The 17,621-nt window shown below is 35.5% G+C and overlaps 1 protein-coding gene and 1 long non-coding RNA gene across 4 annotated transcripts in view; one reads left to right on the top strand and one right to left on the bottom strand.

Moving 5' to 3' along the window:
* LOC127837703 (coiled-coil domain-containing protein 180-like) overlaps nucleotides 1–17,207 on the top strand; it is a 62,718-nt gene extending 45,511 nt beyond the window's left edge. For 2 of the 3 annotated variants that reach the window (XM_052364980.1, XM_052364978.1), the window contains 6 exons: nucleotides 230–335; nucleotides 2,967–3,028; nucleotides 3,700–3,838; nucleotides 14,569–14,598; nucleotides 16,265–16,418; nucleotides 16,929–17,207. In XM_052364980.1, coding sequence (XP_052220940.1) covers nucleotides 230–335; nucleotides 2,967–3,028; nucleotides 3,700–3,838; nucleotides 14,569–14,598; nucleotides 16,265–16,418; nucleotides 16,929–17,192 — 755 coding nt within the window. In that variant the 3' untranslated portion in view covers nucleotides 17,193–17,207. The remainder of the gene's footprint in view (nucleotides 1–229; nucleotides 336–2,966; nucleotides 3,029–3,699; nucleotides 3,839–14,568; nucleotides 14,599–16,264; nucleotides 16,419–16,928) is intronic. The other variant, XM_052364979.1, reaches the window with a different exon arrangement.
* On the bottom strand, nucleotides 6,334–8,376 carry LOC127837705 (uncharacterized). The gene is made up of 2 exons (XR_008029437.1): nucleotides 7,017–8,376; nucleotides 6,334–6,691 (listed from the first exon to the last, which is right to left on the bottom strand). It is a non-coding gene; the product is annotated as an uncharacterized LOC127837705 (long non-coding RNA).
* Nucleotides 17,208–17,621: the final 414 nt, after the last annotated feature.

Genomic DNA, 17,621 nt, shown 5'->3' with positions numbered 1-17,621 from the left:
AATTACTATAAAAAATACTGTCATGACTGTTCTTCTCAAAAGTTATGTTCCCCGGCTGGGGCTTGTTCTGAGCTGTGTCTCATCAGGATCCAAACTGTTTGCTATTCTGATAGTATTCTTTGAAAAAAATGGAAGAAAATGCTAATTTTAGAATTTCAGCAGACGACATTTTAGCAGACGACAAATTTCCCAGCATGCAAAGGGTTAAGCATTGTATGGTTTATTACAGGGGCCAGGGTAGGCTTTGTGCAGGACTCCGGCCCCACTCCCATCAGCAAGGCCGGCAAGCAGCCAGCTGAGGACCCTTCTGTAGGGGTCATAAAAGGGATCATGAGGTAATTTAGTCAGGGGATTGTTTCCAACAAAAGGGGATTGGTTGTTTTTAGGGGATATGGGCTATTATGAGTATGTAATAAAGTGATATTTACTTAGATAAGTTTGTCTATTGTGTCTTTATCATGATTTTAAATTGGTTGTTTCTTAAATGGCTTACGTTTGTAAGCTTTAAATTATTAATTTTAAAAGAATTTTAAATTTTAATCAGAACATGATATCATTCACAAGTCATCTGATATCAGCTGAAATTCTAATCAATCTGAACCATTATTACAGCCTATACCGAAGCTTCATCAACAAGGAATTATCTATTGATGAAGGTTATTGAAGTGTTGTAATGTTTCTAAGAGCCATAAAATACTTTAGTGGGAGCGTGGAACTATTGTTTGTAATATGCACATCACATTCAATCACATGTCACATTATTTACCCCTTGGGTATTTGATATTCACTGATATTGTACTCACTACATGTCCCTTTGATGCTTAAGTAACTAGGGTTTTAAAGTGTTCAAGACTTACACACAAAGTTTTGCTTAAATACATATTATTGTTTATGTAGTTAAGACAATTACTTCTAAGCTTAAACAAGCTTGTCAGATTATTATTTTTAAGATATCACAGTGACCTTGACCTTTGATCTAATGACCTCAAAATGGGTGTGTCATGTAGAACTAATCAAGGTGCAGCTACATATGAAGTTTCTAAGTTGTAGGTTGAAGCACTTTGATTTTAGAGCCAATGTTCAAAACCTTGACAAAATGTTAAGGTTTAAGCACGACGTGGACGGCGAGCTGGCTATTACAATACCTCGGGTTTTCTCCGAAAACAGCCGAGCTAAAAATTATGTTTGAGTCATTTATTCAAAACTGCACCCGCAGCCGAGCGTGGCACCCGTTATGCTGTGCTCTTCTTTTTGTTATGTTGAAGTGCTTTTCTGTCCCCAAATTGTGTTCACGCATGTTGTGATCTATTGAAGTGTTGATACATGTTGAAAAATGTACAGTTCTGGCAGGTGAATTTTTAAAACATCTTAGCACCTCTTTTTCTAAATTTAGACAAATGTGGGATTTATCTAATTGAGTTTGCTTTATTTGGGTTCCAATAAGTTATTAATAAATTACTTACTGTATGATTGATAAAATGCATGTAAAACTTTAACATGAGAATAAAACAAGTGATTGATCGGTGATACTCTGTTTGATTTATAGAATGATAATCGACTCAGGGATTGATTGCATGTATAGCATTAATAAGAGCAATGTAAGGTTGAAAGAAGTGATTGATTGGTATTACATGTACTCGGGGTGATTGTTTGAATGATTATCCCACTGAGTGATTGATTGTGTGTATGATTGATTGCTTGTATGATTGATTGATTATATGGTTGCTTACCTGTATGATTGATTTTGTGTATGATTGATTGCTCAAAGGATTGATTGCTTGTACGATTGATTGCTTCTATGATTGATTGCTTGTATGATTGCTTGCTTGTTTGGTTGTTTGCTTGTATAATTGCTTGCTTGAATAATTATGCCCCCTTCAAAGAAGAGGTGGTATATTGGTTTGCTGGATGTATGTCGGTCTGTCAGTCGGTCTGTCAGTCGGTCTGTCTGTAGACCAGATAAACTGTTTGTTTCTGATCAATTACTCATCAACTAATTGACCGATTGGCTTGATACTTCACATGTGCATTAGCCTTGGACAGTAGATGACCCCTATTGAAATTGGGGTCACTAGGTCAAGGTCACTGTCACAATAGGTGTGAAAATTGTTTCCGATCAATAACTCATCAACGCATTGACTGATTCGCTTGATACTTCACATGTGCATTGGCCTTGGACATTAGATGACCCCTATTGAAACTAGGGTCACTAGGTCAAAGGTCAAGGTCACTGTCACAATAAGTGTAAAATTTGTTTCCAATCAATAGCTCATCAACAAATGGACCGATTGGCTTGTCACTTTACATGTGCATTGGCCTTGGACAGTAGATGACCCCTATTGAAATTGGATTAACTTGGTCAAAGGTCAAGGTCATTGTTGCAGTAAGTGTGAAAATGATTTCCGAGCAATAACTTGTTAACAAATAAACCGATTGGCTTGATACTTCATATGTTTATTGGCCTTGGACAGTAGATGATCCCTATTGAATTTGGGGTCACTAGGTCAAAGGTCACTGTTACAATTAGTGTGAAAATTGTTTCCGATCAATAACTCATCAATGCATTGACAGATTGGCTTGATAATTCACATGTGCATTGGCCTTGGACAGTTGATAACCCCTATTGAATTTGGGGTCACTAGGTAAAAGGTCAAGGTCACTGTCACAATAAGTGTGAAACTTGTTTCTGATCAATTACTCGTCAACGAATTTACTGATTTGCTTGATACTTCGCATGTGCATTGGTCTTGGACAGTAGATGACCCCTATTGAAATTGGGGTCACTAGTTCAAAGCCCTGTTTTGGGGGCATATGTCTCCGACGGCAGCACTCTTGTTGATTTTGTGTGTGATTGATTGCTTGTATGATTGATTGCTTATAAGACTGATTGCTAGTGAGCTTGATCACTTTTGTGATTGATTGCTTTTATGATTGTTTGCTTGTATGATTGCTTGCTTTTATTACAGGACCAACAAGAGCAAGATGAGGTTTGGCCTCGATGCAGAGCTTGATGGAGAATATGCACAATGTCAGTGTTGTCTACTCACTTTGTATAGCTTGTAATGTCACTTTTATTACACAACCGTGCAGTAAATATTACTAGGCAATCTTTAAGTTTAAAGAAAAAAAATGTATGTATTAATTTGACTGTGACTTGATCCAATAATTGTTGATGTGTTCATAATCTATTATAACAGTTCTTTGTTATTTTTACAAAATATGTATTATAAATGTATAATTTGGTATTCCTGCACATGAAGATGTATTTATTAAGGATTCAATTACATTCAGACATGTTGGTGTTCTACACAATTTACAAATATTATGTTTTATTCCTAAGAATGTGCATTTCTTAAAGGTGCAATTATTACATATGTTTATGATTGATACGTGTTCATTTATACATGTGCCTTGCTCTAGGAAAACAAAGTTTAATGCATATGCTTGTAGTGTTGTCCAAGATTAGCCTATGCAGTCAGCAAATGCTAATTACCGGTAGGGACAACACTGTCCGCCAAAACTGGATTTTGCGCTATGGCGATATTTTTTTAAACAAAAAGTTCAGTAAAAGCAGAAAGTGTTATCCCTGATTAGTCTGTGGGGACAGCACAGGCTAATTTGTTAGCACATTTGAAGCACATGCATCAAGCCCAATTTTCTGGGAGTGCGGCTCATATGTATTTATTCTTGCCAACATAGCTGCTGAGGCCCGCGAGAAAGCCAAGTCAGCCATGTCGACCACAAACACATCTGATCGAGGTAAAGCATCCCAGGTTCGTCACGGTCTGTCCCCAGCCTCGGCCTCAGAGAGCATCCACAGGAAAACCCAGTCAGCTGCGTAAGTAAACTAGTCATGGTATTTGAAATATTCTATTAAATGTATAAAAATGGTTTGTAGGATCTTTCATGCTTATTTCTTGCAATGGCCTTAAAGTAACATTACTGCTCAAAATAAACGAAAATTTCGTACAATTGTTCGTAAAATGAACTTAACTAATTACAAAATCAGTGTTCCTTATGGCAATTGCCGAAATTTCAACGCCAGGTGTGGTATGGTAAAATAGATGTTTGTATATGCACAATGCTCGTTTTTATAATTGTTTTGCATATTCTATTCATACGACACATGAACACTACAATGGTGTTCATGTGTCGTATGAATTGATATATTCGCGGGAATTAATTGTGGCCACAAATAAATAAAAACGAGCATTTTGTATCTACAAAAATCTATGTAATCATGCCACATCTAGCGTTGAAATTATGGCTATTGCTATAAGGAACACTGATTGTTAAGGTGATGACTTTATTTTACGAAATACTTGACGAAATTTTCGCTGATTTTGAGCGTTATAGAGACTTTAAAGCAGCTTAGGTAAGTTATTCAAGTTATTAAATGTATTATCATTTTTATGATGCTAATGTATTGCTAAATTTGTTCTCATGTTTTTTAATTATGATTATATAGTATTACTAATGGGTTTGAAAAGATAATATGATTTTTTTTTTTTTTTTTTTTTTTTTTATACCAAACTTTCCAGAGATGTTTGTTTCCATAAAAGGGAAATCAAGTTTGATAACCAGCCATATAAATATGGCATCCCATGGGTTCTTTTTTACTATGAGTGTATATATCTGTCCATATACTATTAATTTTATAAATTGAGTTGTTAACTTCCTTTTAAGGAGTGTCTAAAATGTGCATCCATATTTTTTACACTAAGATTATTTGCAATATAGATTCCTTCAAATTAAAGGCTCTATAAAGGTGACAAATCCAATTATTATGAATATCAACTGGTCTGATTTTTACCGGATTTCAGTTACTCTTGCATAAAAACTGCTAATAAAACAGCTTAGGTACAATGTTGTCAAGAATTATGGAAGATAAATCCGTTTCATAATTGGAAGAAATGTTTACATGTTTGAAACTTACGTGATGTGTAGCCTCAGAGCAGTGACATATGCTAAAAATAGCAGAAAGAAAATTCAATTTAATTCTAATATAAACAACTTTTAACCAGCAGAAAGTAACTTATTAGATCACTACAAACGTTTTAACCATTTAGAAGAGACCTACTTTGTGGGTGATACCGGAAAACGTTAAAAATCATCGTTATATTTTTGGTGATCTGAGTCACTTTCACCTTCTCTTTTCCGAGTAAACAGCGATGTAAATAAACTGATTGTAAACACAATTGACTTGGAGGACATTTTATTTTGAGCTCAAAACAAGTTGTATTGCTCATTTTTTATTGTAATGTCCAATAGCATATATTTATTGTTTTTTGATAACCTTTATAAATAAAATATGAAAAAAATATTTAAAAATCGGTAAAAAATTACGGATCTTCACCTTTATCCCTTGTCAAAAAAGTGAGCAAAATCCGGTTATAACCCAGTTTTAAACTGGGTTTAACCCTGCGGTATTGGCACCGAGCTAAAAGCGAGTCTTTTAAACACACTTTTTGCTTACCGACTTGGTTTTATCTGAGTTGAATCTTGGTTTAACTCGCTTAAAGCCAACATAGTGGTTTTTTTAACCGTCTTAAGTGGGTTTAAAGTGAGTTTTTTCAGGCATCTGTGTTTAACTCTGTGGTATTTGCACTGTGCTAAAAGCGGGTTTTTCAGACACGCTTTAAGCTTACCGACTGGGTTTTTTAGCTTACCGACTTGGTTTTTTCTGAGTTAAATCTTGGTTTAACTCGCTTTAAACCAACATAGTGGGTTTTTTAACCATCTTAAGTGGGTTTAAAGTGAGTATGATTTTCTACAAGTTGGTTTTTTGAGGTTTTTTAAACATGCTTAGACCAACTTCTGTCTGTGGAGTTGGTTTTAAGTGGGTTTTTTATGTGAGCTATAAGCAGGCTAAACACGGTTTTTAAGTGAGCGAAAAGTGAGCTGAAAGCAAGCCTTTGTTAGTTTTTTTCACAGTGAAAACATGCTTTTAACTCGCTTTAAACCTAGTTATTAACAGTATTTTATCTGTGAAAAAAACAAAAGCAATTTGTGGGTTTGGGTAAGTTGATTTTTGTGGGTTTTAACAGTGATTTAGTGAGTTTTTTTTAAGAAAGTAGTTTTTTTGTGAGCCTTTTGTGGGATTTTGCAGTGTGAAAAAAAAAATTTGGACTGATATGTTCTAGAAAAATGGTTTTTGTGAAGCAATTACAACAGTTCATTATAAGCCCAATGTGGTTAAAAGGGAAAAAAACACAATGTGTACGAAAATTATGTTTATATGACAAAAATAGTACACCGCAAATTAATACTAACAGATTATTTTTACAATACATTATAAAATAATAGACATTTATGAAGATTTTAAAGCAAAAGTTTGACCGCAATGGACCACTGCGGGTGGAGTATTTAGACCGCAGCTGCTGCAGAGACCTGGATCTCAGCTGTTGGAGGTACCTGAACCGCAGTGGAATGAGGAACCTGGATTTCAGCTTAAGGAGGGACCTTGACGGCATACGGTGTTGGGACCTGCACAGCAGCTACTGGAGAGACCTTGACCGCTAGGGGACCTGGAAAGCAGCCAGTGCAGGGACCTAGACCTGATCTTGGCGGGTGGAGGGACCTGGAAAGCAGCTGGTAGAGACCTGGAAAGCGGGCGCTGGAGCGACATGTAGTTGTTCCATTGATGCTGCTTGTGTCCTTCTCCTCTTGAGCATCTCTTATGCCAGTTGATCTGCAAAGGATTAATACCATATCACTTTCAAAAGGGCAAGGCATGTTGATTGGTTATGTTTTTGTTCCACTTAACTATGAAATATTGCTGTTATGGTAATCTTGTTGCTTTAATAATAATAAATTTAAGTTATTTGCTTGTTGTTTTTGTTTGTTTATTTTTGAAATTTTAATCCCGTGATCACATGTGACTTAGCACTTTTCATCAATTATTAAAAGAAATTGCGTTAGGTAGAAAATGCAGTTTGAAAATGTACCAAGATGCGTGGTCTCATTTGGCTGTGTGGTCTGGTGGCATTGTAAATGCAATAACCTGTATAGTTTACCTCTCAACAAATCGAGCTTTCTTGGTCAAGGACAGGGCGAGGTTTTCCCACTCTTGTTCCCCTCAAGTTTGCCAGCTTGTGCAGGGTAAAAACCAGGTTTAAAAGTCCATACATCAGGCAGGCGATGATGCACATTCTTTCCAAAGGATCTTCCCAACGATGTCAATTTTGCCTTGTGGCAAGAGTTTAACCTTCAAAATTAAAATATATAAGTTCTAATTAAGTAAGAGGGAAAGAAATCCGTTCAGTAATAACCAGAAATAGATATAAATAAAATTTTAGATGACAATAACCATGAAACACAACCATAATTATTCACTGTACACAACATTTACACTTTTTCATGTGTAAGTTTATCTATTTTTGCTTCAAAATGTGTTGTTTATCCTTTAAATTGCAATACAATAACTTATCCATTTACATTTCCCAGTGACAATACATAAATATGATAATGATCATAATTAATTCAATAAACTAAATAAAAAAAGGGGTGAAGAAATGACAATACAAACCTGTTAAAACTGTTCTTCAGTATTCCAAAAACAACAACAGGCAGTTCAACCTCCTTTCCAACCAACTTATTATTGATTTCCACTTGCAGTAAAAAACACATTGTTTTCATCACACAATACTTCATGCTGACAGAATTTCAAGACATTTTACACTACCATTATAAGTCTTTCACTTCTTTATATTAATGTTGCTGAATTAAATTTAGCTCAATATTCAGTTGCTGACACCAGCTTGTTTTTCAAAAGTTGTTGTTTTCAAAAAGATAACTTCCTCAGTGCAATAGCCAATCAAAAGCCTTATATCTTATTCCACACAGCCTTATCTCTAGGACCCCATCAGTAGCCTTATCTACCCCTAGATAATCAGTACCCTGTTTAGCTCTGAATGCCTGACAGATTGTTATCTGTTTATTGTTAGTGGTGTGAAATAAGGGTGTTTTAAGGTATTGTCTTGTTATTTTGTTGACAGTTTATGTAACACAGGTAATGTTTGGCATTTTATTATTTTATTCCAAATTAAGAAAATGGATATGATGGTATCATATGCAAATATCAAAATCTTGCATAACTTATGTACAAAAATAAATAGATTATTTCCAAAATAATGTTTCCAATACCATAATTATTTAAATATGCAGATTTTACAAGTAAATACTGTTTTAAACAAATATAAACAATCATATGAGATTGTTTAAAAAAAAATAAAAAATTAAGACATAAAACAATCATAAGATATTGTTTATAATAAAAACAAACATAAAGAAAAAATTCAAAGTGAAACACAAACTCTTTCATTTTCATGTATAAAACTAAGCTTGACCATTGTTAGTTTTTGTCAGTGATACTTGTTGTCCTCCATCTGTGAACCTGTGATGTTCTGAAAGAGCCATTTTCATCCAATATTCCCTAAAAATTATGGGGAGCACACAAATGTACAATAGGGACAATGGCAAACAAGCTGTAAAAAAAGCCCCTTTACAATTGACTTGTTTTATTTATGGCTATAAACATCAAACAAAGACCCAGTTGAAGAATTATTGTTTCATTGATGAGTTATATTAATAAACAAAAGACCAACTTGTTGAAAAGTGTGTTAAAGTGAGTCTTTAAGCCTCGTTGCAGCTCTCAACTTATTTACAAAAAGACCAAGTTAAACTCGCTTAAACCCACTTCTGTTTAAAAAAAGACCAACTTCTGTTGTAAAAGACTCGCTTATAAAACAAAAAGACACACTTAAACACACATAAACCAACTCATAAATAAAAAGGCTCACTTTTGACAAACAAAAAACCAACTTCTTACTGAAAAAAACTCGCTTAAACACACATCTTCTTAAAATAACCAACTTTAAACTCAGTTAAGCACAGTTTAGCGCACATAAAACTCACTTTTATTAGCAAAAACCAACTTCCGCTAAGAAAAACTCAGAAAAAACACAGTTTTATGTTGGTTTAAGTGTGTTTTGGTATGAAAGTGGGTTATTTTTTGACAAGGGATAGAGCCTTTAATATAAATAATTGCGTTTTCAGCCTTGCAAACACCCAGGATGTATTTTCTGGGACTGATAATCTTGAGTTACATTTTACACCAGTTTTGACCGAAAAGGAAATATTGAGTCCAAAAAACTTAGTGGACCAAAGTCTTGAAAATGTAATAGTTTCCTCAGTTAATGTTCATGAAAATAAAAAAACTGCAAAAAAGATGGCAGATACAAAAATGAAACTGCCATCATCAAAAATGTCCCACGTATCAAAAAGAAAGAAATCAAACTCAAAGGGAGATAATCAGGAAATGGAGGAGTTTGATTATGAAGAGTGAGCTCCCTTTGTTGTAAATATTGTTGTGGATAATGAATGTCAAATCTTGACATATGAACATTTATGTTGCAGTATTGTCACAATTGTCCTCACAATTTTGTTACATACATCATCACTTTATTCACTTAGGCCACATGTGTTGTTATTGGGAATGCGCATGGTAAACTAAATGTTGATGGTTGAGTGTAAAGCTATTGTATCTAACTAAATGTCTTTGCACCATTGATCTTTAGAATTTTTTTGTATGAAGGCAAATCGGACAAAATTTTGCTCATTAAATTGTATGTTTTTTTATGCCCCCCTCTGTCTGGGATCTGTTTCCAGATTTTTTTCCTAAACACATGCAGATATTGACCTGATTTTTAGTATTTGAGTCTACCTAAATGACTTAGAGATGAAGTGTGAATTTTGTTTAAGTCCATTTATTTTTGAAAAAGTTACCGGCCTTAGACTATGGAATTTTCTTTATTATAAAACAGATTTCTTCCAAACGATTCTGATACTTATCTTATTTTTGGTGTGTGAGTCTACCTACATGAACTACAGATCAAGTTCGAGTTCCTACCTATTGATTTTTGACAAAATTACGGGCCTTCACCTTTCAGATACCTGAATTTGGTATGCGACTCGACCTACAAAAACCAGAGAGAAGGGCTTAGTTTTGTTCTGGTCCATTTATATTTAATGAAGTTACTAGCCTTGGAACTATTTCCAGCCTCAAAGTGCAGTAGGGGGCCTTGTGTTTCACAAACATTGCTCTTGTTTTGTGTTTTTCCAGTGCAAATGTTGTCAATTTCAATTTTACACCTGCACAAAGGCCAGGAATCAGATCAATCAGATACAGTTGATCTCTGTAATATAAAACTTCAGAGTATGTTACTTCTTCATTATTATTATACCCCCACAAACGAAGTTTAGGGGGGTATATAGGAGAGAGCTTGTCTGTCGGTCTGTCGGTCGGTCCGTATTAAGTGTCCGCTCTCTAATTCAAGTTGTTTTTATTTGATCTTCACCAAACTTTGTCAGATGTTGTATCTAGATGATATCTAGGTCAAGTTTGAATATGGGTCATGCCGGGTCAAAAACTAGGTCACGGGGTCACTTAGTGCGTTTTAAACATTGAGCATGGTGTCCGCTCTCTAATTCAAGTAGTTTTCATCCGAGCTTCACCAAACTTGGTCAGAAGTTGTATCTAGATGATGGCTAGACCAAGTTCAAACATGGGTCATGGCAGGTCAAAAACTAGGTCACGGGGTCACTTAGTGCGTTTTAAATATTGAGCATGGTGTCCGCTGTTTTTTGTGATGACAACATGCAAAATATTCTGTGTCAATCCTGTGGTGGGGGTTTTCGTCACGTCTGTGACAAAGTTCTAGTTTATTCAATCCCAATTGTGTATGCCTCCATGGGGTGGAGAACTGAGTGAGTCTTGCTTACACAATGGAATGGCTTAATGATAAATAAATTGCAAAGAGAGGAATTTTTATGCCCCCGGATCGAAAGATCAGGGGGTATTTTTTGTTTGGCCTGTCTGTCTGTCTGTCTGTCTGTCTGTCATTGTGTCAGTCAATCATTGTATGTGTGTGTCCCAAATCTTTAACCTTGGTTAAAGTTTGAGAACTTTTACAAAATTGAAGATAGCAACTTCATATTTGGCATGCATGTGTATCTCACAGAGCTGCACATTTTGAGTGGTGATAAGTCAAGGTCAAGGTCATTCTTCAAGGTCAAAGGTCAATTATCATTGTATTTTTCTTTCCTAAAACTTTAACCTTCGTTAAAGTTAGGTAATAACTTTTTGAATATTGAAGATAGCAACTTGATATTTGGCATGTATGTGTATCTCAAGGAGCTGAACATTTTGAGTGGTGAAAGGTCAAGGTCATCCTTCAAGGTCAAAGGTCAAATTTATGGCTTCAAAGCGGCACAATAGGGGGCATTATGTTTCTGACAAACACATCTCTTGTCTGCAACAAGTTATGGCTGAATGTGTCTGTTATTTTGTCTGCACTTCCTGAAGCTCATGTTTTCAACTGTTATAACATACTTGGTGGATATCTCTTAAACTTTTACAGCTTGATGACATTAATAAGTAGACGAATGTAAAGAATGAAAGTTTCACTACTTGCTGAATCTTTTTTTCAAATGTTCACAGTTAAATGTCCTTTATGTGTTAATGTTTGTAAGGAAAGAAATGTAGGCTGCGACAAGTTTTGCCAAATGTATGGCTCTTTCTTTTTATAACACTATGGAAAAAAGTGTTTCTAACATGTTATTTCTCTACTGCTCTTTCACGTCTGGGTGGATCTCAATCAAATGCTTACATTTTAATGACCTAAATGTGTAGATGATTGTAAAAAACATAGTCTTGGCAGAATGAGGACCATTTACATGTGTTTCAATGGTTTAATATAAGTCTCAAAATTCAACTTCTCTTACTGCTTGGTTGATATACTCAAACTTTCACATTTTTAGCTGGGCTGTTTTCGGAGAAAACCCGAGGTATTGTCATAGCCAGCTCGTAGTCCGCCGTCAGCCGTCCGCTGTAGGCGTCATGCTAAAACCTTTACATTGGCCCTAAAATCAAAGTGCTTCCACCTACAACTTTGAAACTTCATATGTAGATGCACCTTGATGAGTTCTACACGCCACACCCATTTTTGGGTCACTAGGTCAAAGGTCAAGGTCCCTGTGACCTCTAATATAAAACTTTAACATAAACCGTAGCAGTGGCTCTAAAATAAAAATGCTTCCACCTACAACTTTGAAACTTCATATGTAGATGCACCTTAATGAGTTCTACATGCCACACCCATTTTTGGGGTCACTAGGTCAAAGGTCAAGGTCATTGTGACCTCTAATATAAAACTTTTAACAAAGGCTCTAAAATCAAAGTGCTTCCACCTACAACTTTGCAACTTCATATGTAGATGCACCTTGATGATTTCTACATGCCACACCCATTTTGGGTCACTAGGTCAAAGGTCAAGGTCACTGTGACCTCTAATATAAAACTTTAACATAAACCTTAACATAGGCTATAAAATCAAAGTGCTTCCACCTACAACTTTGAAACTTCAAATGAAGATGCACCTTGATGAGTTCTACACGCCACACCCAATTTTTGGTCACTTGGTCAATGGTCAAGGTCACAGTGACCTCTAAAAAAAAAAATCTGACAAGCTTTTGCAGCCGAGCGTAGGTACCTGTTATGATGTGCGCTTGTTATGTTGAGCATTTAGAGGAAATTTGCCTGCAACAAGTTTTAGCAGAATTATAGCCCTTTGTGGTTTTGTCCACAGAAGAATATATAGTGGATTTGTCTGTGTCTAAACATGTGTTCTGTAGGCATCAATGTCTGTGATACATTTCTATTTTCCTTCTTGGTTTAACCCATTTATGCCTAGAAGACTCTCCCATCCTTGTAAATTGGATCAATTTATTTCCAAAATTAGGGATGTCTAGTATATTTATTATGCTCCCCCAAAATTTTTGGGGGGGAGCATGTAGTTGCTGCTTCGTCCATGTGTCCGTCCGTGCACAATTTTTGTCCGGGCTATTTCTCAGCAACTAATGACCGGAATTCAATGAAACTTTATGGGAAGCTTCACTACCATATGAGATGTGCATATTATCAGCGGGTTCTGGTCGGATGATTTTTCACAGAGTTATAGCCCTTTGAAATTTTCATTAACTGTACATATAGTGCAATTCTTGTCCGGGCTATTTTTCAGCAACTAATGACCGGAATTCAATGCAACTTTAAGGGAAGCTTCACTACCAAGAGGAGATATGCAAATTATCATCAGCTTCTGGTCGGATGTTTTTTCACAGAGTTATAGCCCTTTGAAATTTTCCATTAACCGTACATCTAGTGCAATTCTTGTCCGGGCTATTTCTCAGCAACTAATGACCAGAATTCAATGAAACGTTATGGGAAGCTTCACTACCAAGAGGAGATGTGCATATAATCAGCGGGTTCTGGTCAGATGATTTTTCACAGAGTTATGGCCCTTTGAAATTTTCCATTAACTGTACGTATAGTGCAATTCTTGTCCGGGCTATTTCTCAGCAACTAATGACTGGAATTCAATGAAACTTTATGGGAAGCTTCACTTCCAATAGGAGATGTGCATATTATCAGCAGGTTATGGTAGGATAATATTTCACAGAGTTATAGCCCTTTGAAATTTTATATAAAAAAGTTATTGCCCCCCCCCCCCCCCCCCCTCACTACTGTGCCCTCAAGACGTTTCCCTTTATCTGAATATATAGTGCAATATTGTGACAAAAAAATGTTTGGGGTGCATTACCCTTCTCCGACAGTTTCTTGTTTCTATATTTAGAATATTTCTTACAAAAATTCCTTTATGCAAACATTGCAGACCCTGATGAGACACTGCATCATGCGACATCTCATCTGGGTCTACGCAGTTTGCCATTGCCTTTTTTCTAGACCCTAGGCATAAATTGGTAAATAAGAAACTTGATGTCTAATATGAACATCACAATTCAAATTATTGCTATGTTGAACTGGCCATTTACCATTTCCAATATCAAGTTGTATGCTTGTTTATCAATCGATACTTTAAAGTGCTAATCTATGATTTTAAAATCTATGTTCCCACCTACAGTTATATTAGCTTTTTTGTTCCTCTTGATTGTACAAGTCTGTTTATTCAATCAAGTGGGGAACCTCATTGATTGCTCAGTAAAATACATTGACAGAATAATTTATGTGTTTAATGTACACAGCTCTTGAGCTTTATGTTATTTAATTTTATAAATTAAATTAAGTTCTAATAAAATAAAAGTACACTAAAACAAACATGTTTTATTCAGAGACATTTTAACTGTCAAGTATATGAAGTTGAAGTATTCTTCTCAGCCTTGGAAACTAAAAAACAAGGTTTAATTGTGTTTGTGAAAATAAATGAGTCGTGTTCTGAGAAAACAGGGCATAATGCACGTGTGTAAAGTGTCGTCCCAGGTTAGCCTGTGTAGTCCGCACAGGCTAATCAGGGAGAACACTTTCCGCTTTTATGGTGTTTTTAGTTTCAAGGAAGTCCCCCCTTACCGAAAATCATGTTTAGGCAGAAAGTGTCGTCCCTGATTAGCCTGTGCACATTGCACAGACTCATCTGGGTCAACACTTCATGCACATGCATTATGCCCAGATTTCTCAGAACAAGGCTCAATTTTATGTCTGTTTTCCTTATGAAGGGCATCAAGTTCGTCCAGAACGGATTTTGGGTAAGCCTTGTGAAGCAGTTAATGTGACAGTGACAGCTTGTGGTGGCCCTTTAACTGTTTGAATAACACTGCATGAGTGTTCTAACAAATAATTATCAGTTACTATTAAAACCTTGTTTTGCACTGCATGCAATTCCCTCATTGTTGAAGTAAAATATTTAATTTTTTAAAGTTGCTTATGATTTGCATGATCAAATTATCAAATGGCTATTGAATGTCTTGTTGCTTTAAGAGGAGTTTTCTTCTTTTGATGAATAACATGATTTTGTTAACACCTTCATCCTTGTTGGAAGAAACACATTCTGGGTAGAATCTTTAAGTACTTTAAAAAATGTAAACTTTTCCTAAGTTTTCTTGATTACTTATTGACAACGTATAAAGTACTCCAGATTGTTTACGTTGCAAAAATTCTAAAAATGTTTTAGTTTTGCCAGTTTATGTGTGCAGTTGAGAAACCATTTGTTTTGTGAATGACTGAAAATATACCAGCATCTATTTTTATGCTCCCGGTAGGGTTGCATATAGCAGTTTAACTGTCCGTCAGTCAGTCAGTCCGTCCGTCTGAAAACTTTAACATTGGCCATAACTTTTGCAATATTAAAGATAGCAACTTGATATTTGGCATGCATGTGAATCTCATGAAGCTGCACATTTTGAGTGGTGAAAGGTCAAGGTCATCCTTCAAGGTCAAAAGTAAAAAAATACAATCCAAGGGAAGTAATAAGCTTTAAAAGGGAGATAAGTTCTAAACCTGCCAAATGATATATTGAAATTTTATTTCAAAGCAGCGCAAAAGGGGCATTGTGTTTCTGACAAACACATCTCTTGTTTAAAACTTTATGTAAATTTGTTTGTGTTTTATATAAGAAATAATTTGATATATATTATTGTTGTTTATTGGTCAGTTGACAATGATTTGGAGCTCTGAGCATTAAGCTACATCAAAATAATTATGTTGCTTAGTCTCATATAAACAACAAACAGGATATTTGTTGATTTCGTTGTATGATCAATTTTTATTTCACAAGTGGTTCTAGACCAATGAGTTTTACAAGTAACGTACCCACGAGTAATATCATATTTTTGTATTGCCATTGAGTGAAATAAATATATGATCATGCAAAAAAAGCTTTATAAAAATGTCATAAGTTTGTGTATTTGGGTTAAAATATTGTTAATGCTATAAAAATGTGGCTAGTTTAGTGGTCATTCATGCAAATTCAATAAAGTATTTTTGACATTACATTTACGAAAGTTCTTAATTACAAATGTTCTGAACACTTAGTGATATGAGGATGCAACATATGAAGGTTCTTTATCTCAAATGTTCTGAACATACATCACTTACTGGTATGAGGAGGAAACATATGAAAGTTCTTTATCTCAAATTTCCATAACATAAATCACCTACTGGTATCATGATCAAACAAAGGAACGTTCTATATCGCAAATGTTCGGAACATAAATTCATTACTAGTATCAAGATGCTATGTACAAAATGTTTTATATAATATGACATGTTCTGAAAATAAATCACTTAATGGTATCATGATCAGACATAAGAAAGTTCATTATATCAAATGCTCTAAACATTTATTCCTTATCAGTATCAAGTGCGATGTACACAAGTTCTTATATACTATGACATGTTCTGAACATTAATCAGGATGCGACGTACAAGCAAGCCAGCCAAGTACGAGAGAAAGACTGTGATATTTGGGGATGCGGCAGAGGACGAAACTGACAACACAAGTCATTTCCTGGGTATCGTGCGGAAAACACTCAGAGAGGCACTGGAAGGACTGTTTGCTGCTTCAGAGGTGTGGTTACAAACAGTTAAATTGTGCTGTATATTTTTTATGCCAATATTTAGCCAAATTTGGTGTTTGAATTACAGCAATAGGTTAATCCAAAATTGTGTTCTGAAATAAAAGACCTTATCCAAATTTCTGTTTCAAGCATAGCATGTGATTTATCAACATTTGGTGTGTGAAGTATTGCAAATATTTGTAGCAATAATATCTTGGCCAAGTTCCAGTATCAGTGGAATGTCCTTTCCAAAATGCACATTTATTTCCCTATAATGCATGTGAGTAAAGTGTTGTCCCAGATTAGCCTGCAAAGTTGACACAGGCTAAAAAGGGTTAAAACTCTCTGCCTTATCTGTATTTTTGCTAAGAAGAGACATCCAATAAACAAAATAATACCATAAAAGCGGAAATGTTTTGGCCTTGGTTAGTTGTAGACTGCACAGGCTAATTTGGTACGACATTTAACGCACATGCATTAAGCCCTGTTTTCCCAGAGTGAGGCTCATTCATATATTTCAGATGTACTATCGTCAGAAAGGAATGAGGCCCGTGACGAGACCCCAGGCCCTGCAGGAGACGTACGAGCTGTGTGCCGATGTGATTGTACAGAAACTGCAGTCCTATTATCAACAGGCTGACGAATACCACAACCAGTGCCTGCAGGGTAAGTTTTATGTGAATGCATTAAAAAAGGGTTTGTGTTTTTACACCCCCATTACCATCGTTAATGGGGGCTATATAGGAGTCTCTTTGTCGGTCTGTCTGTCCCGAAATTTCAACTGATCTTCACCAAACTTGGTCAGAAGTTGTTTCTAGATCATGTCTAGGTCAAGTTTGAATATGGGTTATTGCCGTGTCTAAAACAAGGTCATGGGATCACTTAGTGTGTTATAAATCAAAAGTTTGTCAGGACCATAACTATGTCATTTATCGTAAGATTTTAACACTTGTTCACCATCATAGGAAAGTGTGTCATGCGAAAGAAGTACTTCAATATCTCCAAGGTCAAGGTCACACTTGGACTTGCCCATAAATGAGCTTGTCCGGGCCATAACTTTATCATTTATTGTGAGACTTAAAAATCATTTGGCACATTTGTTCACCGTCATTGGACAGTCGCGCAGGAATTATGTCTGTTTCTCCACGGTCAAGATCACACACTGAGTTCAAAGGTCAAAAATGGCCATAAATTAGCTTGTCAGGGCCATAACT

The sequence above is a fragment of the Dreissena polymorpha genome, chromosome 7 (assembly GCF_020536995.1).
Source record: "Dreissena polymorpha isolate Duluth1 chromosome 7, UMN_Dpol_1.0, whole genome shotgun sequence".
NCBI lineage: Eukaryota > Metazoa > Mollusca > Bivalvia > Myida > Dreissenidae > Dreissena > Dreissena polymorpha.
Note: the sequence above shows the minus strand (reverse complement) of the source record. Positions and strands in the feature narration are given on the sequence as shown.